The sequence below is a fragment of the Abramis brama genome (assembly GCF_963993115.1).
Source record: "Abramis brama genome assembly, chromosome: 16".
NCBI lineage: Eukaryota > Metazoa > Chordata > Actinopteri > Cypriniformes > Leuciscidae > Abramis > Abramis brama.
The window spans coordinates 14605446-14631946 of NC_139978.1; the positions used below are offsets into that span (position 1 = coordinate 14605446).

General features: G+C 37.1%; 1 protein-coding gene across 1 annotated transcript in view; it reads left to right on the plus strand.

The window, feature by feature from the left end:
* Nucleotides 1-26501, plus strand: part of slc15a4 (solute carrier family 15 member 4) — a 62145-nt gene that overhangs the window by 3002 nt on the left and 32642 nt on the right. Inside the window, exons 3-7 of the mRNA XM_084087266.1 lie at nt 2519-2811; nt 4073-4214; nt 6267-6344; nt 14382-14562; nt 23799-23957. Of these exons, the coding sequence (XP_083943392.1) occupies nt 2519-2811; nt 4073-4214; nt 6267-6344; nt 14382-14562; nt 23799-23957 (853 nt within the window). The remainder of the gene's footprint in view (nt 1-2518; nt 2812-4072; nt 4215-6266; nt 6345-14381; nt 14563-23798; nt 23958-26501) is intronic.

A 26501-nucleotide genomic window follows, 5' to 3' on the forward strand; every position in this document is an offset into this window, starting at 1 on the left:
TTCATAATCATTACTTTTGCCGGTTTGTGACAGCTGTTGTGTGCGTTATTGGCAGCGTCACCCACATGAACGCGTCAACCGCATCAGCACCAGAACATGGAGATTTTATTTTAGAGAATGATCGCACAACAGACATTAGAACATAGTCGAATATTCAAAAATCGTGACTCATCCCTGCATGGAATCTCTTTTTTCTTTTCCCATACCTTCACTCGCGTCTCACCCATTTCGGGGATTATAAACGTTTCTTCCTTTGTTCGCTTTTAGGTCGATTATTTTCGTATTCTTTACTGTGGTAAAGTAGAAAAAACGCTGTAGGACAGATATAGCCTACATTTTTTACATGTACGTCAAATTCTTTTTAACACAGTTTGTGCTTGTTATTAGACATAATGGTATAGGCGCGTCAAGTTCATTTGTAAAGCGCGTTTCACACGCGCGGGTGATTTTAGTTTGGCTTTCTCTGGCAGCGCGCAAACATAGCTTAAATGTCTTGCCCATGTGGAAGATAAAATTCGCTCTTCATACCTTTTACAAGTAGAAAACATGAAGATATCAGAAAAGAGATTGATGGTCTCTTTCCTGCTCGTGTCCCACATCCCTCTCAAAGCGCAGAGCGGTAGGCTGTATCACGCGTCTTTGTGTGGAAATATTAAACAAAAGTTTTTTTTTTCTTAAATAGATTAAGATTTTTCTTAAATAGAATAGATTTATTATATTATGTAAGTTACCAGTATTTACTGATATTTATTGCAATGCTTTAGAGGCTTTATTGTGTTGTTTCTTTGTTTTTATTTATTTATTTCAAAACAACCCCCCAAACACCGCAACACCGCCGGTATTTGGGTCCATTACCACCGCGGTGGTAAAAAACTGCCACCGTCACAGCCCTAATTGACACTACTCATCTGACAGTCATAAAAGAGGCTTTAAAGTGACAATAACAATAATGTGAGTTTTTTCTTTAAAAAAAGAAAAGGTTTCTGATATACATTTTGTGACGTGAACTCTCGATAACCTTCTAAATTTAATATAGGCCTATTACATTTATTAGACTCTGGATTTTGCCTAAAACAAATTCAAAATTTCCAAAAAGTAGCAAAGTGGGAAATTTCAGATTTCAACATAATCGGTTGCTTCATAATCTCGGTTGCTGTTTACAATGTTTCTGTTTTTCACTGTCAATGTATTTTTTGGCTACATTTTGTAAGACTTCCTTAAATTTGGACATACCTTTGGGCACTTTCGCTTCACTTATTAAAAATGACAAGGCAAAAACCACACATTTCTGAGGTACTTTGAGTCAGATTTTGCCTTGTGACACAAGCCATTTTGCAGCCCACAAGATCGAAATTATGCCTTTTGTTGAAGTGGCTTCTATGGTTACTACCAAGGTCTGTTTCTCAGATTCGTTTAAAACTAAATTTGTATATGAAAGCTTAATTTATTATAGTGATGAGGAAGAGCTGAAGATTTTTAGTGATATGTGTAGATCGTTTCACACCAAGTACAAACATTTCTTACAATGCGAAAACAGTGCAAAAACATTTGTACAATAAAAGAATCCTTGTTTGCATGCTACTAAGGCTTGTGATGCCTTGTGGTGGGAAGGGGGATGTCCCTGACATAAGTGAACTATAAGGAAATCTTCTGCTAAGTGACTAAATTATTCATTAGAAACTATATGATAGTGAGTAAGACTGCTCCTATCAAACTAGACATTACATGCAAAATGAAACAAAAAATTTGGGAAGTAAAACTGACATCTGTCTTCGTTGGCTTGTTTATCTGCGTAACAGATTTTTTTATTCAGTAACCTTTTGTATTGGATTATTTGAAAAGCTTTTTTTGTCAACCAAGTTGTTATCAAAAAACCCAAGGCTTATTTTGCGATACAAGTCTTTAAATGGGGATGACTTGGATTAGGCCAGTGTTGATGATGTTTGTTGACTCTCGTCATATGATCGTCATGTGATTTTTAGATTCAATAAAGATATTAACTGCAGGTTGTACCATCTGGGTGTCATTTGGTCATAGATCTCATTTAAACGTTGAGCAAGTGGGGCAATGAATTGAAAATTCGTACACTATATTGAATGCGTCTCTGATTGTATGGCTACAACTGCATGTATTTTGAGCTTTTTGTGAGCAGACATCTCTGAAAATCTCAGAAAAGCGTTGCATGCACATGTGCTGAAAATTCACCCACGTTTATAAATGCATTTAGTAAACTACAAAAAAGTATTGAATTAAATGAAGAATTCAAACTGATTGTTGATACGGTTATTGACGGTGCAACTTTAGTATCCACAAGCAAGTCAAAAAAAAGAAATGTTTTTCCAGCTGGACATTATGTTAATGTTATTGTTGCCTTTGTTTGACACTGAACTGGATATATAATTAGTTATTATGGATTTAAAAGTGATTTAATTGTCAGTTTCTCACTTTTTCCTTTGAGCTTAAAATTAATAAAACAGTTAAATGAAAGTGAATTGAACGTGCATTTTTGATGTTACAGGTGAAGGATCGAGGTCCGGAGGCAACACGGCGGTTCTTTAACTGGTTCTACTGGTGCATTAATCTGGGAGCGATCTTCTCTCTGGGTGGAGTAGCCTATATTCAGCAGAACATCAGCTTCTCTATTGGCTACATCATCCCTGCCGTGTGCCTCGGGGTGTCCCTCGTCGTCTTTGTTCTGGGCAGAGCGGTTTTCATAACCAAGCCTGCAGACGGCAGTGCCTTCAGCGACATGTTTCGGATCCTGGGCTCGGCCTTCTGTGGACGCGGGCCAAAGGAACCCAGTCTGCTCAGGTGAGGGCTAGGCTTACTTTTGTGAATAGGACAGTTCACATGAAATCAACTTTCTTAATACAAACTAAAGAGTTAGAGAATAGATGCTTAATCTATGTATTTAAACCTGTCGCTCCAAATAAATAAGCAAAGTGTGCAGTGAACATTGACCTTTACCTCTGTACAGATAAATTATTGTCAAAATGATTCCAGTTCACATGGATACGCGGAAGCGACAAAAAATTCTATGTATATTCAAACGCGCTTACCTATAGACCTATACCTATATTTTCACGGATTCGTGTTTTGGGGGCTTACATGGAGATGATAACGTTTTCCAAAAATTTTCAACGCTTGCACCTTGGAATCTATTCCAAATTTTGCGTTCTCGAGCCACCGGGCTCTGTTGTTGTGCAAATGGGCGGGCCGGAGCGCGTTAAGGGTTTTCTGTTAGAACGGTGTTGTGTAAGCGGCCCCTTATTAGTTAGACTAATAACTAATGCACTTTGCAATGGAAATGAATCAATCAAAACTAACTTAAGCTGGACAATAACTTTATTCTAGAGCTGCTGTAAAGCCAAAATAATCTCTGTTACTTTAATTTCCTTTTATCACTGTAAAGCTGCTTTGAAACAATCAATTGTTTAAAGCGCTATATAAATGAAGATGACTTGACTTGACCAATGTAAATTTTCATACACAGTTAGTGCTCAAAGAAATGCACTCATTTTGTAAATTTGTATCATTCCAGAATCACTTGAAGGCACCAACAGACTAATCAAAACAATTCCTAATAAATGATAGTCCTGCCCTAACTTTTATTCAGGTTCAATTTTCAAGGATTTCAGAAATTATTAAATGGGTAGCATACACCATTTCTTGTTGAATTAAGATGGATTTGGATATTCAGAAATTGTAAATATTTATTCTTACATTTAAAAATGAATGTGCCTATTAGTCTTTACACAGTCCATACTGTTTAAAATGTTTTAAGTGTGTTAGATTGTAAATGTATGCTGTTTTTTCATGGGAACCTCTACTCCAGTTTAGATGACTCTGTTAGTCTGTAATGTTATCCGTCATCTTCCTCTTTGATCCACCTCTCCTGTCTGTCTCGTACGTGGCGATGCTATTCATCGTGTCTCTGTGGCATAAGTTGCTGTCAAGTGCCGTGCCCTCTCTCTAAATCAAAGATCAGTCGCTTCTCAAAAAACCCTGACATTATTTTTAAGTTAGTAAATCATTGCTTTTTTCTTTGTTACAAACCATTTTCTTCCACCAGGCCCAAGCCGACTCTACTGGATGGCGCTAAGGTGACATACGGTGGGCGATTTTCAGAGGAGAAGGTGGAGGAAGTGAAAGCGCTGGTCAAAATACTTCCTGTTTTCCTGGCCCTCATTCCGTACTGGATGGTCTATTTCCAGGTAAAGTTTTTATGAGTGGGTTTCTCAACCCAGTCTGTCAGTTATAGATCCTTAAAAAAGAGGGAAATATACAGGCTATGTTTATTTAACCTTAATTTACTGTAGGATGAATAGGGAATTGCACAGGTATTTTATTTGCTTGAAGTCTCAAGGTGTCTCAGGGAAAAAGAGATGCATAGTGGAGATGAACGGTGTCGTTGGCGTGTCAAATACAGTTGATTGATGTTCATAAGCAGAGATTTTGTCTCTGACATATATTAAGGGTTTGTGCCATTTGGAGCCTTTATGGGATGTGTGGGCATAAAGCCCTTGAGCAGACAGGTGCTTCCTTGAAGAACTTTATATGTGTCTTGCTCAAGGTAATGCAGAAAGGACAAGCAATAAAGACTGGGACATCTCTACTAAAGCAGCGTCCCTCCAGCAGCTGGTGTGGGGCATGTAACTACTGAATTAATGACACCTTACCACAGAAAAAAACAAAACAGAGGTTATGTGTCAAACCACTCGTAAAGTGTTTTTGATGATGTTTAAAATCAGTTTGTCAACATTGCCATGTTTAAATATTTTCAAGGTCTGTCTCTTTCATTTCTGCATTTTACAACCACCTTAGTGATATTTCCAGCCACAGAGCACATTTGGATTATCGGAAGATGCTTGTAAAGGTCTGATCTTATGGACATTAAAAGGTTAGATCACCCAAAAATGAATAAAAAAAAAAAAGTCACCATTTACTCACCCTCATGTCGTCTTTGAAACACAAATGTAGGTATTTTAAAGTCCCCCTGTGGTGAAAATCAGGATTTTAATGTTGTTTATGTGTCTATGTGGTGTTTTTAATATGCTTTAAGACAAATCATGTGCAAATCGTAAGTCAACACCATTGCTGAGTATTTTCTCCATTTCTGCTGAGTTTGAATTCGCTGGTGTTTCTGACGTGACAAACTACCTTTTAACCAATCACGTCAACGTGTGATCGTCAATGAGTGGATCTCTGAGCTGGTGTGAGTGAGTGGAGGCGGGGCTATTTTGCATATTCATAGAACCGCGTATACTAAATAAGGCAAGGGTGTAGAGTTACATTCAAGCTATTTTAAGGCATGAAGACTTTTTTTTTTTCAAGGACAAAAACGTTTAAATATGTAATTTTGGTGATCAGAGATGAGTTTTAAGGAATAAAATTACTTGTTGAAATGGAGCATTTGTATTAATGGGTCAAAGAACTACATAGGCCATTCACTCTGGTTACTGATGGTTACACATGATGTTGCTGGTTTCTTACGAATTAATCAATTAAACTATAGCTAAGACTAATTATCAGGACAAGTGGCATCCCAACTGTAACTCATGTGGGACATGGCTCATTAAATTGACACTGTCCCAATTTTATCAGGACGTCTGGTCACCCTAATCCTTTTCCAAATAGTAATCTCGAAAGATCAGGTGGTGGTGACATTAAAAAAAAAAATCTTGCGCTATGTATTTACAGTGTAAAATTGACCATTCTTTGGATGCATTGGATAATTTTCTGCTGTGAATGCAGCTATTGTTATAATTTTAAATTGCGGTGGGTCTGTCAGGATAAGAATCATTGTGTCGTTGACTGTCTCACGTGAAAACAAGATTTTCTTCCTCCAATTATGGCTAAAGGTCATCTTTTGAGGCCCTGTCATCCCATATGTTTTGTCTGCTGAGATGCTTGCCAACTGTTAGAAAGGTTACCCGGCGTTGTTAGTCCTCGGGGCCTTAAATTAAGGTTTGAATAAAGGACAACGTCTCTAACTTTTAGAAAAAATTGCTTAATGGCTTTCTGCATGAACAGATATTGCAGAATGTTCAAATGAAGCACCAAAATGCTTTTAAGGGCTGAAATATTGCCACTTGCTATTTTCTTCCTCTACCCTATTTCAAGTTTAAATCAATAGCAATATTCAGAAACCGTGTCTCCTCAAGTGCTACAGTAAATGGATAAAAGTACTGTAGGCTGTTCTGTAGCGCTGAATGAGATGTAAGTGCAGCCAACATGTTTATGTGTGCTTCTGTCTTCTCTTGCAGATGCAGACCACATATTATCTCCAGAGTCTCCATCTGACAATTCCTGGAGCCGATCCCAACTCCACAGACTCCCACCCGGTAAGAGAAAAGCTATTTCAGTGCCAATAATGTCAGATCACTTCCAAATTGGCCTGAAAGAAAAATATAATTGCTTTGTTAATGAATGGTTCAATTATTAAAGCAGTTGGCCTCCTTTTTTTGCCTGTGCTCTGGTCACTTTGCTCATTAGTTTTCCCATATTTCTCATCGGCTGTGCTGTTAGGAAGCAACATTTTCAATGCCACAGATTTTTCCATGAATGATACATGTTTCTATAAATGAAATATGTCTTTGTAAACTGGATTTCCATTGCTCTTTGAAATATTGATATAGTATACAGGCAGACTCATGAACGAAACAAAGGTATATATTTATCATTTTAAAATATATATAACGTTCAAACGCTTGGGTCAGTAAGATTTGTTTTGTTTTTTAGCAAGGAAACATGAAATTGATCTAAAATGACTAAAGACTTTTATAATGTTGCAAAAGATTTTCATTTTAAATATTTAGCTTTGCCACCACAGGAATAATTTACATTTCAAAATATTAAAGTTGTTTTTACAAATTAACAAATTTTAAACGTGTCAATCATCAATTTTTCCTTCACAATGTGTTTTTGTCTTATACAGTGCAATGCATAAGTGAATACACCCATGCTAAAGTTGACTAAAAAGAGGAATAAAAAATCATATTTTGGAAATTGAACTTAATGCCTTAATTTAAAAAATTAGGAAAAATCCAACCTTTAAGGACACCAATTTTCTTTGTGAATGAATAATGTATCGTAAATAAATAAATGTTCTTCCTTAAAATACATGGTGCATAAGTGAGTACACCCCTATGTTAAATTCCCATAGAGGCAGGCAGATTTTTATTTTTAAGTATTTTTTTTAAAAAAAATTTAGGATACTATGCATCCTGATAAAGTTCCCTTGGCCTTTGGAATTAAAATAGCCCCACATCATCACATAGCCTTCACCATACCTAGAGATTGGCATGGGGTACTTTCCATAAGATCATCTCTCAATGCAAATCAAACTAGCTTTTAGGCTAACTGAAATAAAACCATGCCAATCTCTAGGTATGGTGAATGCTATGTGATGATGTGGGGCTATTTTAATTCCAAAGGCCAAGGGAACTTTATCAGGATGCATAGTATCCTAAATTTTTTTTTAAAAAAATACTTAAAAATAAAAATCTGCCTGCCTCTATGGGAATTTAACATAGGGGTGTACTCACTTATGCACCATGTATTTTAAGGAAGAACATTTATTTATTTACGATACATTATTCATTCACAAAGAAAATTGGTGTCCTTAAAGGTTGGATTTTTCCTAATTTTTTAAATTAAGGCATTAAGTTCAATTTCCAAAATATGATTTTTTATTCCTCTTTTTAGTCAACTTTAGCATGGGTGTATTCACTTATGCATTGCACTGTACGTGTCTTGTATTTTAGACCTGACTGGATGGTTTTCGCTGGAAATACGTCAGTAGCATGTGCGTGTCTCGTCATATTAGTAAATAGAAAAAAGTTGCTCTGGCTGCTTTGACGTGTATGGTGAAAGCAAGAAAGGTTGACATGGAGCAGCTAAGTCTCGAACTTCAATTACCCATTAAAAAAAAAAAAAAAAAAATTCAGAGGAGAGTCTGCTGGCTAAAAGAGAATGCAACAGAGCTTGTAATAAAACAAGAAGTTAAGATATAGTTCTAAAAATCGTTTTAAATATAAATGAGTATCACAGAGTGCACACCACTATTATAATGATAATGGCACAGAGAATCAATATCATCACTTTCAGAATGATTTTTTTCCAGGTGATGAACAATAAAGCCAATCAGAATCCACCAGACTTTAAAGAGCTCGAGCATTTAAAGAGGCAGATGACAAAACAGCAGTGCATATAGTTACATTTATAGTTAATATTCTTGGTGTGAACGGACCAGTGTTAGCAAGAGAGTTTAATTTTTAATGCTTGGGTGCAAGAAACTTTGAGTAACATTAAAGTACAAATGGTCTTCAGGGAGAAACATTAAATGCAACCGTGTAGAATACGGTGTCTTTGATTGGCTTTTATTCTTCAGTTTTAATTTTAGATGCCTGTGGTGATGCCAGGTGCTTGGGATGTTTGTCTAGCTGTAGAGTAGAGGCTGTTTAGGATACTCTCTGGAGACTCTGGCACGCATGAGCTAGAGAAATCCTTTGAAAACCAGGGTATTAACTTCAAAAACCATGACCCTCACTAATCGCAGATTAGCACCCAGCAGCCACTTTCTCATCTAAAGTTGCTGTGTATTTGTTTTTGTGTGTGTGTGCGTGTGGGTGTACATGTATACGCTCTGCTAGGAAAGTGTGTCAGAACCTTTGCCTTGAATTAAATCCCCTCAAAATAGATTCACTGTGACTGATCCAAAATCACGACAGTCGGGCGTTCTGATCAGCAATGACAATGTCGTCACATGTTGCTCTATGACCATGAAAATGCATAGACACAAATGTAACCGGCTGACCAACTTGTGTGTGTACGTGCAATTTCACCACTGTTTAAAATGGAGTTTTCCAGAATTAGATTGAGAGTCACATGGGAAGGACAGAGGAAGTGCAAAACGACAATGGGGAAGTGAAAAAGACGTAATTGGCTGTGTTAAATAACACATTGCTTGAGAATGTGACTGCAGGGTCATATTGAGGAGAAGGTTGTAAAGCACCTCTTGCTCTTTAAATATAATTTTCCAGAGGACTTTCATGGTGGTTGTGCCACTTTCTGCTAACTTTTAAAAATATAACACTGACAAAACAATCTAACGTGTTATCTTTATAAAAGTACTTTATATTGGATGACTGACCTTGTCTTAACAAGTCAGATGGTCAGAATCTGTAGGCTACAACTTCCTCTGTGATCAGTGAATAAACACATTCCAGCATCTTCAAGCTTTTTGCTCGCCACTGAATTATCAATCAAAGGAGAAGTGTTCCTCTTTCAGTCTGATTCAGGAGGAAGAAAAGTGTTGAAGTGAAATACAGTAGGACAAAGTTTATGTTACAACAAAAACAAACTTGTAACTATATGTAACTAAACTTGTTTTTGAAGAATATATTATTGCTGTTTGCTTGTGAAAAAATTGCTGCCTTATTAGGTTGCTATAGGTGGTTGCATATGCCTGTTATATATAAGGCTGCATTTATTTGATCGAAAATACAGTAATATTGTGAAATTGAATTACAATTAAACCCTAACCCTAACTGATTTGAACTATTTTAATATATATTAATTTATTTTCTTGTGATAGCAAAGCCCAATTTATTTTTTATGAAGTGTGGAAATCGTAATAGTGTCTTTTTAGGATTCTTTGACGAATAGAGTTCAAAACAGCATTTTTGAAATAGAAATCTTTTGTAACATGTCTTTACTGTCACTTTTATATTAATTTATATTACTACTTTATCAATTTAAAGGTACAGTAAGCTATTTCTGAGAAACATTGTTGATATTTGAAATCAGCCTATAACACACCCCTCACTTCATTGCTCCGCCCCCAAAATGCACAAACACACAATGCAAGAGTGGATGTCTCTTTATCATAGATGAAGCAAAGCAAAATAAGGCTTTGCAAAAAGTGAAGCGAAGATGACAGACGAGCGACAAGGACAAACAAAAATTGAACACACAGTTCACAAGAGTATATCCAAGCAAGAGTTCATTGTTAGTCACACCAGCTCCAGACAAACAATGACACTCAAAACTGTCCTGTTACATTTCAACAACAACATATCTTTGTTCTGTAAAGCATGGCAAAACCAATGTTACTCAACGGGGGTCCTAAAGCTCTTGCCTGATCATAACCCTTCTTTTTCCAGTGATATTCCTCTGACCTTTTCTCTTTTGTAATGTCTCTCAACCATCTCTCTTTTCTACAATCTTTCTTCAAATTTCCCTCTTGCTCACTCTCTCTGATCTCCCATCATGAGTGTACTACTGATTGGCTACAAGTGTGTTGTGGTGCTCGGGCCGATCCACTTTCAGCAGCGTTTCTCAGAAACCTAAACTTTTGAACGGTAGTGTATATATGCTATGTTATAAAAAGGGTTAGTTCAGTGTTCTTTTATCAGTCAAAGGTCACATGTTAAGCCCCTTTTTCACTGTCGGCCAGATATATTTCCACTTGAGCTTGGTTCGGCACGGCTAAAAAAAATGTTCTCTGCCCGAAATTCTCAGCTCGTTTGTCTAACCGTATTGAACTGTGCTGGTATAATGTGCTCTTAAATGTTCTAAGAAAACAGAACAAAAATATTGATGACTCAAAAATGTAGGTCCTACCCCAACTTCCTGTTTCAATAGGAATCAAGTCATTTCATTCTGTCCTGAGTACTATAGTGTTCATTCTCAAGTTTGCAAATCCCCATCTGTTGCTCGTTCTCACTAGGGTTTCCCCTTCTAAATGAACATGTGCTGCCGTAGATTTGTCTCTGTGGACCGCGCAGCCTAAAGGGAATCCAGTGCACAGTCTTAACAAGGCCAAACTGTGAGCTCTTAATTAGGAGACACCCATAGAGAGAAACAGACACCAGTAATGTGGGTGAAAATGATATGATGATAGAATGATGCAAACTGGCAATTTCAAATGGAGAAAAAAGCATTTAAAAGTGCACGATGATGAAGGGGAGACCGAGCGCTCAGAGGGACATGTATAAATTACCAATGCTTAGTCAAAGAAATGTAAATGTAATGAGGGAGTAAGCTGGAGAATTAAAAGTGTTAAAAGCGGCGGCAGATTGGGGACTGACAGAAGCTGTAGAATTAAATGCAAACATGCTGAGGGAGATACGCTTTCCACTTAACTGCCTGGTACTCTGCTGGAGGTGTAAATGTGTGCGTGATTTGCCCATACACACCTGCAGGCATGGATGCATAATAAACCTCTGTTTGAGCTCCGGGCATCTAGTCCTCTGGTGTTGCATTTTACAGGCATTATTTGATTAACGTCAATTAAACCGTACAGATGGCGACATACTGTGCAGTGTGTTCGTATTAATTACAACCAATCAGATCAAGACAAGAATGGATTGGGCTGTTTTTAAGTTTTTCTACGTGCGTACAGCATCTACTCACATCTGCTCATTCGTATCATCAAGCCCTGTCTGTGCAGGAAATGAGGACAGATGGTTTCCTGTGGTTTCCAAAGTGAAAATACTCATAATCATAGTTAAAATTGGCCAATCCCTCATTGGTGAATTTGACCACACGTTTGACTCGCACTGTTCTGGGGGTATTTGATAGGGTTTGGTGAAAAAACAAACTGAAATTTACGTATTATTTATCGAAAATCCAGAGCTTGGCTGTTCGTCTGTGCATGGCTGGGCATTCATGAGACTATAAGCACCGCAGTTCAGTCGGACTCGCTAAAAAAAAAAGCACAAGTCGTGAGAAACCAAGATTAATAAAAATGCAACATGAAATACAATGCACAGAAAGGTTGCACTTTATTTAACATTACCTGTACTGTACTTACAGTGTGGGCAAGGTAAAAGTACAAGGTAACTGCATAGGTTAATGTTAGGTTTAGGGGTAAGTTCAGGGTTAGTACCTAGTTCTTACCCAGTTATAATTGCTATAATAAGTACATAGTAGGTACATGTGGATCAGGACTGTAAAATAAAGTGGGTTACACTTTTATTTAAGGTGTCATTGTTACAGTGTAATTATACATTTAAGTACTGAGTAATATAAATTAACAACGTACTTACTGTAGGGTTAGGGTAGGATTAGGATTTGGTTGAGGGTTAGTTGCATGTAATTATGCATAATTTACTGTTACTACTATGGTAAGTACTGTACATGTAACATATGTAATAGGGACACTTTAAAATAAAGTGTTACCATAAAGTGCTACCCATTGAAATCCAAAAAAAGTATCCATTTACTTTCTTCACTGAGTTTACTATATCTGGATCAGAACTCAGTTTGTCTGATGATAGTCAGAATGACAGTTGACAGATGTGGATGCAATTGCAATAACTTGATGCAATGAACACAACAGATTTTTTTTTTTTTTTTTTTTTAAACCAAACACTATTAAATTAAGGGTTTATTTTACCCCCAGAACACCTGGAATATACGACATGTCACATGGGATCATTCTGTGATACTTTTGTGTGTGTGTGTTTTTTTTCAAGGTGCTAGTCGCTATTCACTGCCATTATATGGATGAGTGTGAGTGGGACATTTTTCAAAAATTCTCCTTTGGTGGTTCGAAAAAGAAAGAACGGCATTTTGCATTAAAACAACACCAGGGCGACTAAATTATGACTAAATTTTCATTTTTGGGTGAACAACCCTTTTAATGTATGATTTTTGCTTAGCGGATGAGAAAATAGCTGCAAGACATGGAAAGAAAAATGAAGACAAACAGATATTTGGGTCTGGGCTCTTTTTCTTTTTTACTTGGGCCAGTTATCAAGAACACCTAGAGAGCCTTAGCAACTTCATAGCAACCCCCTGGCATCCACCCAGAATACCATAGCAACAATAAAAGTTGCGTTCTGGCTGGCAGAGTCCATAGGCAGTGTTCACTGCTCCCTACTCACTGAGCAAGGGTTATTTGTTGAATTTCACTTCATTTGTCAAATGCATTCATTCGGAACTCCATGCGAAGTCATCGAACAGATGACACTTGAGTCGTGACTCGTGCATATTAAAGAAGTTGAAGCTATGATGACATAATAATGTATACTTCTGTAAATAAATATAAATTACCATACGTTCATGTGATATACATGTGTGTGTATATAATACATCATGTGTATTTATAATATAAATATAAATGTATTATTAATTGTCAGATTTGAAAATGCTAAACTGAATGATAATTGTATATTGCAATGTACGTTTAACATGAAAATAAACATAATTTAGTTATATTAGATGTATATTTTCTTATATAACCATAATCATGATAGTTGTATTGTAACGGTTACATCTCAATCTCACACAACTTTTTTTAGTACCCGCGAACAACCACAAACAAACTACAACTGGGACTAATTAAATTCCATAATAACACTGGACGCTCATCTTAGTTTAACCGCCTTTATTTTATTCACACATTCTGATGCACAGTGACTGGTGGGTAAATTTCCCTCTCCACTTCCTGTGAAGTGATGTATCGATTTTCCCTTATTCCTTATGCTGTTTGCAGTACCCTTCGAACTGAACTTGTTTGCTCCCTTTGGATTGGAATCTCACATTTGATGGCAGAATTCCCTGCAAAGTAGACTTCACAGGGCACTTTCTGTCAAATGGAAATCACCTGTAGTGACACACTTAAAGAAGACCCAGAAGACCTTAGCAAGCGCATAGCAATGCGCTTAAAACTGCTTAGGAAACCCAAGCAAAGACTAAGCTACCTCCTTGCAGCAAGTTTTGCATAAGTAAATCTGACTCTTTTTCTTTTTCTTCATGTAAAATCTATTCCCTTATCAAGGCATTTTTTTCTTTTCAAAATAGTCCAGATTTCTAAATCTATCACTATTACCAAATCATCCTAGGTTTTGCATAGGAAAACACCATTCATTATCTTTTTCTACAGAAATAAAACCTCTCAGAACAATGAAGCAACCTCTTTTTTCCTTTCTTCCCTCTGATGGGTTTTTCAGAACTCATCAGTGGCATGTGAGGGGAGAAATCATTCATTATGAAACAGGTGCTCTGACGCATGGTATTCAATCCCCATGTGATATTAAAGTACTTAACAATTGAGTAATGATTTTATGGGCTATTAAGAGACCTGTCCCTCTGTCAGTTACTGGATGGGTTTTACATCCACAGAGCAGCACTGGCCACATGAGGGCGCTAAGGTTTCTGGAATGATTTGGTTTCCTGCTATCTCTCTCTTTCTTTCTCATATGCCCTCCTAGAATTCACATTTAGGCTTGTACTTTCTTTCTCAATGGAGGACAAATGGAGAAGAACGAAGCACCTGAGTGTTATGAGTGACCTACACACACCCTGCTTCCTGTTTATTCATCCTCTAGTGTCCTGTAACATGACTCATTATATTCCCCTTCTGTTTTCAGCAATCGTTTCGCTTCCCAGCGGCTTGGCTGACCATGTTTGATGCCGTGCTGATCCTCATGTTGATTCCCCTCAAGGATAAAGTGGTAGACCCCATCCTCAAACGTAAAGGCCTGCTGCCCTCCTCTCTGAAGAGAATCGCTGTGGGCATGTTCTTTGTCATGTGCTCGGCAGTGGCGGCTGGTGAGTCAACAACAAACACACTAAATGACACGTGTTTAGTGTATTATCAAAACACACAACAACGATTTATGGCTGAGTCTGTGAACCTGAGGGTTTTGTTCTTCAGCTTGCAGTCTCGCCACATGAACTGTGTGTGTGTGTGTGTGTGTGTGTGTGTGTGTGTTGGTTGGCTGGTAGGGTGGGTGGGTGTATCAAGCTTCTTTGTAAATATTCACCAACTGAGACTCATGTAAGAGGATGTGGGTGTGTTTGAGTGTGATAGCAGACATTTGCATACACATTTTAAATATATGTGTTCATTTTTGTGTCAAAAGGGCCGTCACGGTGGTGAACTTTCATTTCAGACTTCATAAGGTTCAAATGCTGTGTGTTCTGTTATATGTGACATACTGTAACACGCACATTTCAGAACACTGAGACCTAAAATATGCAATAATATATTCTTAACTGTAGGGCTGGGTATAGGCAACTACTTCATGATATGATACACTTCACGATTCAGTACATCGCAACATCATAAATATGGTAATCTTGAATGAAATGGCGGTAAACGTGCGAGGGAGACTGACTGCGAGCGAGTGAATTTGTGGGGTCACTCCATGTTCCCTTCAAATTTGTCTAGTACTGTGCCTTAAGAAATACCTTTGGTTAGAAAATAGAACAGATTAGAAAATATTTAAACCACCCCTTATAATCCGAATGAAATCAAAGTCAGATTTGGCAAATTCATTCCCATTGAAATGGTTACATGTGACTTTTTAATATTATTATTATTATCCGACTGTGCTATAAGTCTGATTACAAACAAATTATTAGTGTAAGCGTAGCTACTTGATTTTTTTCAAAGCAGCTTTCCAGGGATAAACAGGAAAATATTGATCAAGGGTGAAAACAAAATTCAATTCTACTGTTCTAAAAAAGACAAGTGCCATTCAGCTGATGTCAGTTCAGTGTTGATTCAGTTCAGTTCAATCAATTTTGAAATGAATTTAATTCAGCTATAAAGCAGCTCTGCAGAAAGCAGTGATGTCATCCTCCAACTTAGTTGCGTTCTCATTGTGTCAGTGCAGTCAAAATATAGAATGTATATAGAAATATATAGATAATCTGGTGGTAAAATGGAGACAGTTTAGTTGAACGTTTAAGATTTCAATTGCACATTCTTCAGTTGTAGAAAAAGTCATTGCCCTTAAAGCGTTAGTTTACCCAAAAATTAAGATGCTGTCATAATTTACTCAACCTCATGTTGTTCCAAACTTTCGTTCTTCTTCGGAACATGAAGATCTTTTTAATAAAATCTGAGTGATTTCTCTCAGTCCATTGACAGCAACACAACTACCACTTTGACACTTCAAAAAGTTCATAAATAGATTGTAACTAATCCATATTATATTGAGCGGTTTAGTCCAAATTCTCTGAAGAGAAACAATCGCTTTATATGATGAACAGGCCTGCATTTAATCTGTTCATCATATAAAGCGATCGTGTCTTCAGAAAATTAGTACTAAACTGCTCAATACATATGGATTAGTTTTACAATATATTTATGAACTTTTTTGAAGCACCATAGTGGTAGTTGTGTAGCCATCAATGGAGAGTACAAAACAGGCTCAGATTTTATTAAAATATCTTCATTTGTGTTCCGAAGATGAACGAAAGTCTTACTGGTTTGGAACTACTCGAGGGTGAGTAAATGATGACAGAATTTTTATTTTGGGGTGAACTAACCCTTTAAGAAACACCTGGATGATTCTCATGAATTGTGGTATGATGCATTATGGACAGACAAACTAAAGTATAACTTTTTGCTATACACACTGTATGCTTAGTTACAGTATGTTTGACGTGAACCAAACACTGCATTTTAAATCACAGCACTGTTCATGCCACAGACAAAACATGACAGGAAGGCCTCAGTCATCATAGTCCAGAGTGGTGTATGGATCCATCATCAAGTCCAAAACAAAATAAAATGTCCAAACAAATAGTCCCTAGTGAAACGCCATTGAGACAACCCGCATCACAGATCGAGCTGATAAACTCTGTGACATCAATATGCTGAGTCATTATTTTGAGAAAGATTTGTAAAATATCAAAATATATCCACACTGACAATTGTCAAATCGTGTTTTCTTAGTACTGTTCACCTAAACTAAGGAATGAGTTCATCTCAGAGAGGTTACGGCATTTCCATCCGTCAGATAAGGTACAGTGACTTCAAGATGGCAGAGATTCGATGTAGAATGACTCACCCACAAACACCCACACGCTCTTGACACATTCACACAGACCACTGATCTCTCCTCTGAATTCTGTCACTCCTGTCCAACCTTGAGCCGGCTCTATTGAACCCTGCAGAAGGTGGATCGATATCCCCGCTTGTTCTGACAGTTAATATTCATACTGCCCACCGTCCAGGAAAATACCAACCTGAATCAGCGCTTTTGCTCTTTTCATTATTCTCACCTTCCCTTTTTACATATTTTTGCAGAGGAACTTTAAATATCTTCTCACTTTTTGTTTCTTCTAAGTCCCATAAAACTAGGAATCTATCTCAAAATCTACCCTGTCTACCTCGACAACATTTTTTTGGCCATTTGAGATGGATATGCTTGATGTTACCTAAACTTTTGTCCTAAATGAGGTACCTTCAGTGCTCAACAATAAGACTGGCCCAGAGCCAGTGTGAAAGTTACAGACCTGTTGACAGAACTGTCACATTTGTTGATCATTTTTATGTTGTATGCCTTATAAACGTCACTGATTTAATTCACACAGGTCAAATTATCTAGCTGGTTTAAATGGATTATGATTTTAAATTTCAAGAATGAGATAGAAGGTTTGAATGGTAAAAATGATAAACAAAAGGGTAACACTGTGAAAGCTTTAAATTCACAAACTGGAAGACAATGGCATAGCGTGATTTAACTGTATAATTTTAGGAATAATTGCAAATGAAAAACCTAATAACAGGGTTCCCACATTCCTGAAAGTCCTGAAACTCAAAAAAATGAAACAAAGAAAGTTTAAAAGTTCATGGGAACACCAAGGAAATTTGTATAGTCAATTATTATTTTTTTTCCTGTTGATGCTCAATTCTAAAATGTTTTGTATAAATCTAATATTTAATGGAAAATATTTCTTTCTGCCAAATTTTTTTTTTTTTTGTAGTGCCATGAAAATATTGGCAGTACAAAGCTGCATTACTGTCCCAATTGAGCAAAAAGAAAAAAAAATCCTTAATATTGAGACTTGATCTAAGATAGGAGCATAATCTTGCTAACTACAGTTTTGAGATGACCTTCACATCAGAAGATCAAACAGAGCTCTTTGTGTTGGCGGCTTACTAGATTTTGAGGCACAGCAATCTCTCCAACACTTCAGCACTTTCCTTCCAAGTGTTTTTGGCTTGCTTGTCCGTCTGAAGTTCTGTACGCAGTTGATGCTTTGCTACGAAGACAACACGTTTTGAGATTGTGTCCACACATAGACGAAAGTTCGAGTCACATGTTGAGCGTGTCGTAGAGTGCATGTTCGGAGGTTGTAGAAGAAGACACCGTTGACAGATCGCAGTATCTCATTGTTCGGTTTGACTGCGCCCAGCACTCCAGTCAGTCCCCAGTCCAATTCCAACTCTGCCCAGTGGATTAAACTGAGCTTAGTCAGCCTGACAGTGTGCGCTGCATCCAGACATTGACATATTTCAGACTAAAGCGCTTTTTGAGTGAGATGAGTTTTGGGAGATGCGCTCTGGAGTGTGAGGAAAGTATGAATATTTTTCTCTCCCACCCTGTCTGTCTTTCTTTCTTCGACTCTCCCTGACTCTTTTAAACCACTGTCAAACTCTGCACGGCGAGGGAGAGAAAGGTTTAGACGTTTCTAAGCTGCCATCAAACTGAATAAATGTGCGTTTGTAGTCATCATGAGGGATTCTTTAAGCAGTAAACTCCCCAAAGTTCAGAACAACTCTAAACAGTCAAAATAATGAGAGACTGGCGTCAAGTGATTTGCTGCATGATTGCAGTTTTCAGGTGTTTACTTCACTTGATTTGTTTTCACTGTAATATACTGATACCTGTTTTCTAAGATGTCTGATACAACATAAAGCGTAGTCCACATCGCAGATTATTCAGGCCGACAACCACTCACTTAGGAATATTCACTCTGAATAATGTGTTAAACAACTTACCATAGTTTAATGTAACTCTCAGAACAAAACATAATTGATGTGATATTACATGCTGTCAGTTTATGCAGCGTAAACAGTGTGAGGCCGTGCATGTAAACTTGTTCAAATATTCAGTGCTTCAAACTTTTTCAAATCCAGCTTCTAGGTCTTCCTCAAAAGAACTCATTCTAACAGCATGAGATCTTGTAAACACAATATTTTCGGGTTTACTGATAAACCTGTGCACCCCAAGGACCCCTGGAAATTGAGTAAAGCTAATCAATCAGGTTGGAGGTTGCAGTTTTGAGAATGCCTTTTCCAATTTTGTGTGCACTAGACAGCGTACCAACATATGCGGTTCAAGGATAGTCTGATTCATAAGACTAATAACAGGCCAGAAACTTGAAGACATAAAATGCAAGTGGCTTTTAGTCCATGTTTGTTAGTTTTAAGGTCATCTATAGGCTAAAGTACGCCTAAAAGCTGACAAAGTACAATTCTAGCACATGTGTACACCTTTTTCTTCTTGGAAATCAGACCAAAATAAATTAATGCATTTATCTTGTTTCCAGGGGCATTTATATTTCTGTCCAAGAAAATGGTCTGTTATTACCTGATAATTTCACTTGCATCTGACATGCAATTGCAAGTAGCAAGTAGACTAAATAAATACTATTTAAAAAGTTCCCACTTTAGTTGTCTGTATTTAATAGTAAATATATCAACAAAAGAAATGTTCATGCAGATACTAAACTAATTGTCTATAGTTAGGATGGCAACATAAAACAGTTTAAAATGAAAACATTTTCCACATCAAAGAACCCTACAGTATTTTGACATCAGTCAAGTCAAGTCAAGTCATCTTCATTTATATAGCGCTTTTAACAATATAGATTGTTTCAAAGCAGCTTTACAGTGATAATAGGAAATTACAGTAACAGAGATCGTTTTGGCTTTACAGCAGCTCTAGAATAAAGTTATTGTCCAGCTTAAGTTAGTTTTGATTGATTGATTCACTTCTGTTGCAAAGATCATTGGTTATTAACTTAGGGGCCGCTAACACGACACCGTTCTAACAGAAAACCCTTAACGCGCTCCGGCCCGCTCATCCTCACAAACAGTGCCTGGTGTCTCGAGAACTCACTCCCTGAAATAGATTCTGAAATAGATGAAAAAAAAGTAAAAAAAAAAAAAAAAAAAGGTTTATCTCTGCGCAAACCGACATGCGTGTGTAGTCTATAGGTATACGCGTTTGAATATATATGTGCGCAGGCCTGTAGTCCTTCTTTACAAACCAACCCTCAACAAACTACTTGTCTGGCCTTAAAAATGTATTATAAAGAATTATTTATCGCTTCCGCGTAGCCACGTGAACCGGAATTATCCCGACAACGTTTTATCTGTACAGAGGTAAAGGGAAGAGAAGGAGTGATAGAAGTGGGCAGATGCTAACATGGATAGGTTGTGTTACATGCCCTAATCCTCAAAAACATGAGCAAAACTACTTAAAGAGAAAGTTTGGCCAAAAATTTAAATTCTGTCATAATTTGCAAATCCATAGGATAGTTGTTCATCTTCTGAACACAAATGCAGATTTTTTTTTTTAAAATAAAATCAGAGAGATTTCTGTCCCTCCTTTGAAAGTCCATTCCACCATAACTTTGACACATAATCCATGTTAATTGAGCAGTTTAATCCAAGTCTTCAGATGATGAACATATTTAATTTAGGCTTTTAATCAACACACATACATAAAACACGTCAAATATGGTAAATGGAAGCTCAAACATGCTTGCTTGACACACAAGAACAAACCTCAATGGCTCTTTTCAGAAGACTTCAGAAGTCTGCTCGATTCATATGAATATCCGTTTGCTTACGTTTTATTCTTTTTGAAGCATCAAAGTTTTTCCGAAATCTCAGGTTTTATTAAAAAACTTAAATTGTGTTTCGAAGATGAATGAAAGTCTTGTGGATTTGTAATGACACAAGGGTGAATAAATTATGATGAATAAGTGATGAATAAATGAAAATTTTCATTTTTAGGTGAACTAACCCTTTAAGTTAATATAAAATGTGAATGAGAGCATGAAATCTTTAACATTTCAAGCAGCATTTAATAATAAACTAATTAATACATTTCAGCATTTGATTTTAAGGACAATTTTGGGTCACCACTCCATGTCCAATGGGGAAACAATCTGGGTCCTGCAGCAAAACCAGCTGAGAACCACTGATTTAAAATGATGCTCAAGAAAATGACCTTAGTATTGCATGACAAAGCCTGAACATGAAGTAAGTCTAGTATGCAGTGCACAATACAGATGTTATCTAATAATAACCATTGCTTTGATGTAGCCAAGAGGGGGGGGTGGGGGACTCGTTGGCACACTCTTGTGGAATCAGTATGTGCAAACCACGTTCATATCACACTGTGTGTGTGTGTGTGTGTGTGTGTGTGTGTGTGTTGTAGAGATCAAACTAATGAGAACCTTTGGGACTCATGCTCTCCTTCTTGAGAGAGAAAGAGAGCGTCCCATCCTTTGTACTCCCACTCAATGACACAGACTGACTCATTAATAAACCGCTACCTGATACAAGCATGGTTTAAGGATGCTTACTATGTGTGAATGGATTCTGTAAAAGTGTGTGTGTGTGAGAGAGAGAGATAACTATTAGTCATAGTGTGTGTACATTAAGATACATGGAGTGGTGAGTGTGTATACCTGTGACATAATGGCTCCCACTAATGGCACTTATTATATAGATGAGATATCTTGGGAAATTAGTCTTTTAGTGCCCCTCATTAATACCAATGTATAGTAATCATGCAGTTCTTTCTTTTCTGTACCCCTTCGCTCTTTGTTTTTCTTTATTTTTTCAGCCATGCTCGGTTCCACTTGAGTACATTAATACACACACAAATGTCACCTGTGGGCACATGCAACATAAAGGTAAATTGCAGGCAATTATTCAAAGAGTCAAGGATGTGTATGAAATTTAAATATCAACAAATAATGAAAAATAATTGGAACTTTTATCTGAATCTCTAAAAGATTTGTGACTCATCGTTCTGAATGAAACCTCAGGAGCAGGAAAGACAAAGAGTTGTATCTCTTGAAAGGTATTCATTTTGTTTGTAATGCGACATATAATTGAGGGCATAGATTGGGAAAAATGTCTATTATTTCCTAAAATAATTTAAAATGTAGACTTGTCAGACCCCAGCACACCTTTCTAGTTTGCAGAAAGTCTGTCTCAGATTTACCAATACCTTTTCCCCCCGTTTTCTCATCTGAGGGCTTGAAGATCATACGGCATTTATTTATTTATTTATTTATTTTCTTCTCCTCTGGATTCCTTTCTGTCTGGATTGTGTGATTCTTTTTATAATACAGTGAACTTTAGATGGTGAAATCCTTGAGTTTTAAATAATATTTTGTTGAGAAACAAGGGCTATATGTACAGTTATGTGCAAAAGTGTAATTCCAAGTCTAATTGGATATTCACTGAGGAAAAAAGGCAAATAGAATGTTTTTCTATTCATCAAGAATTGATTGAATTGTGAAAATTTGGATTATTTGCTTTTTTTCTTTAGTGGTTTTGCCACTGAGCACAGATGAATGTGTGTATGTTTGTGTGCTTACACACAAGGCTTGTGCCTCTTAACTCAAGTGTATTGAAGCACTTTTAATCTGTGTCTACCCAGTAGCTGAACCCAGCAGGGCTTAGGTGGGTTTTAAAATACCACTGCCAGAACCCCCTCACAACATTTACACAACATTTTCCAAACAGATGGGTGCTTGGCAGTGGCATAGCTCTGAAGCCAACCTTACCCGCAGGCACAGATGATGCCCACACACCTGGACACACTTGTTGTCCTGCACTCAGGAAGCAGTCATTTCCACGGCAAGCTGTGCCGACAACAAAGCTGCAAACACACACTAACGCCACACAGCAGATGATGCCAGGGGCAGTTCTACTTCTGTTAAATTTTCGCCAGAAATAAAAGTTTTTTTTTTCAATCTGGGTTTAGAATCTCTTGGAAGTGCAGAAGTGAGGACTGTAATCTGCAGCGGGTCGCACTTTTAGCCAAAGAGTGTTTTATTCCAGGCATCATTTGTATTCCGATCTAAATCTGACGCCACAGCCACAGATCAGAGCCGGAACGCTTCTGGTGTTTGGGAGAGGGGTGGAGGGGGGAATGAAAGATGAGAGGGAAGAGAGAAAAAAAAGTCACTGTTTTGTTAACTGAAGCACTTTGTGTTAGTGGCACGCTATAGATGTATCACACCCTGCTATGTGAAATACAAGGTCATACCCCTTCAAAAATGGAAATATGTGCATGTCTGTGTGATTGGGATCCCATGAGGAGTTATCTGAATAGCACCTGCAACATGGCTATTATTGGATCAAGCTTTTAGATAGACCAGACTGACAATCTCTGCTGCACTCCGATTACCTGCTAAACCCGGCCTGGCATAATTTTGTGTGTGCGAACATGTTTTTGTGTGCAGGAGATAAGCTGTTTGTGACCTGTGTGAAGCGCTGGCATTGACCTGACACTTAATCCATTAATGGACTGTTCATACTTTTTTCATTCACTGTTACATGCACTTTCCCTCCGGACGTGAACACATGTATCTGATCTAGCACCCTAACACATACATGCTTAACATCTAGTTTTTCAATGGCTGCTGCCAATATTTAGAAAGCAGTGCGCTCAATAGTTGATTTATTGCTGATTTATTTGTTGTAATTACTTGTTGTAATTAGTATACACTACCATTCAAATGTTTGGGGTTGGTAAGGACTTTTATCCTCACCAAAGCTGCATTTATTTTAACTTAAAATAAATGCATCTTTGGTGAGGATAAAAGTCCTTACCAACATATATATACTAACACTATACAAACTTCGGTGTCACATGATCCTTCAGAAATCATTCTAATATGCTGATTTGTTGCTCAAAAACAAAACAATCCATCCCATTACTGTTTCTGAACTGTTATGAGGTATATGTTTAATTAGATGTTTAATCCTATACCCTCTTTCTTGCCCCTCTCAGGCATTTTAGAGACAAAGAGGCTGGACATTGTCCATACACGAGATCCCATCCCGCAGTCGCTCGGTGGAGTTATATACTATGCAGCCGATCTACCCATATGGTGGCAAGTCCCTCAATACGTCCTCATTGGTGTCAGCGAAATCTTTGCTAGTATTGCAGGTAGGTGGTCCTTTGCAAAACACTTCTGAACACACAAACACATAATGATTTTATAGTGTACAAACTGTATATTCTATCCCCTAACCCTGAACTACCAAGAAAACTTTACCACTAAGAAAACTTACTGCATTTTTATATTTTCCAAAAAAAAGAAGAAAAAAAAAACATCTCTTAGTATGATTTATAAGCTGTTTTTCTCATGGGGACCAAAAACAAGGATTTTGGATATTGCCATCTTTGGATGGACTTTTCACCCCATAACTTAAGGGTATACCTGAGCCACACATACACACAAAGCTCTTACCTTCACAAACAGAGCTTGAAATGTAACAGAGCTAAATTTTTTTGTAGTATTCTTTATTTAATTTAATTATTTTAGAATATTTAACAAGGTTTCTTGCACCAAAAATATGGCACTGAAATTACTGAATGAAATGTTTGCTTCTGTTCTGAGATGTCTAAGACTGCTATATGTAAATGACCATTGTTATAAATAACTAACCTCAAATGTGATCCAGTATGGTTAGGTGCTGAAATATACACTTGGACAGTCAAACTTTAATATGTTCATAATTCTGATGTCAGTATGATTTCTAAATGACTCGTTTTTGCTGCAGTATGTCATACATAAACACAATCGATTTATTAAAATTGATGTTTTCCATGAAGTGGCCCTTTTAACATTTAGTGGTTCATGAGGTGATACTGAGCCTGGAAGGACATTTGAGAGATGATGACCATGATGAGAAACGCCTCGGATTCTGATTGTAGAATAAATTTTTGTAAACATCAATTTTAGATGCATATAATGAATAATTTGTCTAGATAACTTGAAGCTTGATTTAACACAAGTGTGTGTTTTTTTAACACAAGTGTGCTCGGTCTCTTCTGTGCACTGTAGAGTTTTTCGCTAGGATCATTCATCTGTCCTAATGACCATGCTAATCAATGCGTGTCCTTTTAAAAACTGCAGTAAACTTCTCTCTGCCTTGCCTTTGTGTAGTAGCTCTTGTCCGAGCCGTTGCTGAAATTGCTTGCTAAGGAATCCATGGCTGTATCAATCAGGACCGATCGATTGGGGCTTGGCGATACATTATTGCAGTTGCGCAGTTAAAACGGCCAGGGAAAACATCTCGCTCCTGCTGGAATACACTGAGAAAATATCAAGAAAGTCTCTAGCAAGTGGGTTTGAGATTAATGAGAAAATAGATGAAAGGAAACTAAATCCCCTAACACAGCGTTGAAAAAAAAAAAAAAAAAAAACTGTGTGGGAGCGGCTCCTATTACCACCTTCACTGCTGAGATCTACAGTAATTACAGCAATTTCTGTCATGATGAGAATTGTAAGGAAATTCATTTGGATTTCACTTATCAAATCCGGTTTCTTAATGATTCCATAAAGAATTTGTTTTTGTACACATCGTCACTGTCAGGCGGAAACCTACTTTTCAGGAAATGGAAAAACACTTTATTTTTTAAATAATAAAACACTGACTACATTTACATATGCAACAATAGCACGATTATTTCTAATGATCAGAGTAAGGTCTTAATGTTTTCATGACACGAGGAGAAGTCTTCACTCCAGTTTACATGCAATTTTTATTATTCTGAATATTCATTAATAAGTATGATTATACCACACTCAGATAGGCATACAGTATGCATGTTACCGGCCATTGTTTTAATCTACTCACAACAAATTCAAAATACATTGTTATGGACATACTGCATATTATTGGGCGCGGTCATAAACATCGCAATTCTGGGTTTGCCTACTCTGCCGTCACGTTCTTTGTGTCTACTGGATGAAGATACAGAACATAGATTGAGCAGCGAGTTGTTGATATAGCGATCTGGAGAAGAGAAAGCTTCAGAATAATGTCACATTGTTCATTCATGTAGTTGTGTGAACAACAATGCACCCGTTTATGTCTGAGTACATGCACACTTTGGTCAGAGTGGTAATAATGCAATTAAGGTGTCCCTGTTTATTGCGATTAAAATCGGTGTACGCCACGTAGTTTAAAGGGATAGTTCACCCAAAAAATGAAAATTAGCCCATGATTTACTCACCCTGACGCCATCCTAGGTGTATATGACATTCTTCTATCAGAGCCATTTCAAGTACTTTTATCACGGATGGATGCGCTTTGATGGACTTTATATACCCATTGACTTTATATACCCATAGCCAGGACATTTTTTTTATATAACTCCGACTGTATTTGTCTGAAAGAAGAATGCCATATACATCTAGAATGGGTTCAGGGTGAGTAAATCATGGGCTAATTTTCATTTTTGGGTGAACTATCCCTTTAATGCGAATCTGGTTACTACGATTATGAGCTTAATTGCATTAGTTTAATCGAAGTATTGCGTTTACATGAGGTAAACATCCCCAAATCCCCAAATTGCCAAAATACCATTATAATCGCATTATGAGGGTGCATTTAAACGCACTGACTATATCATCAAAGTTGATATTGTGGCTTTATATATGGTCAGACACTTGCATGTGTCATTATATTATTAACATTTTAT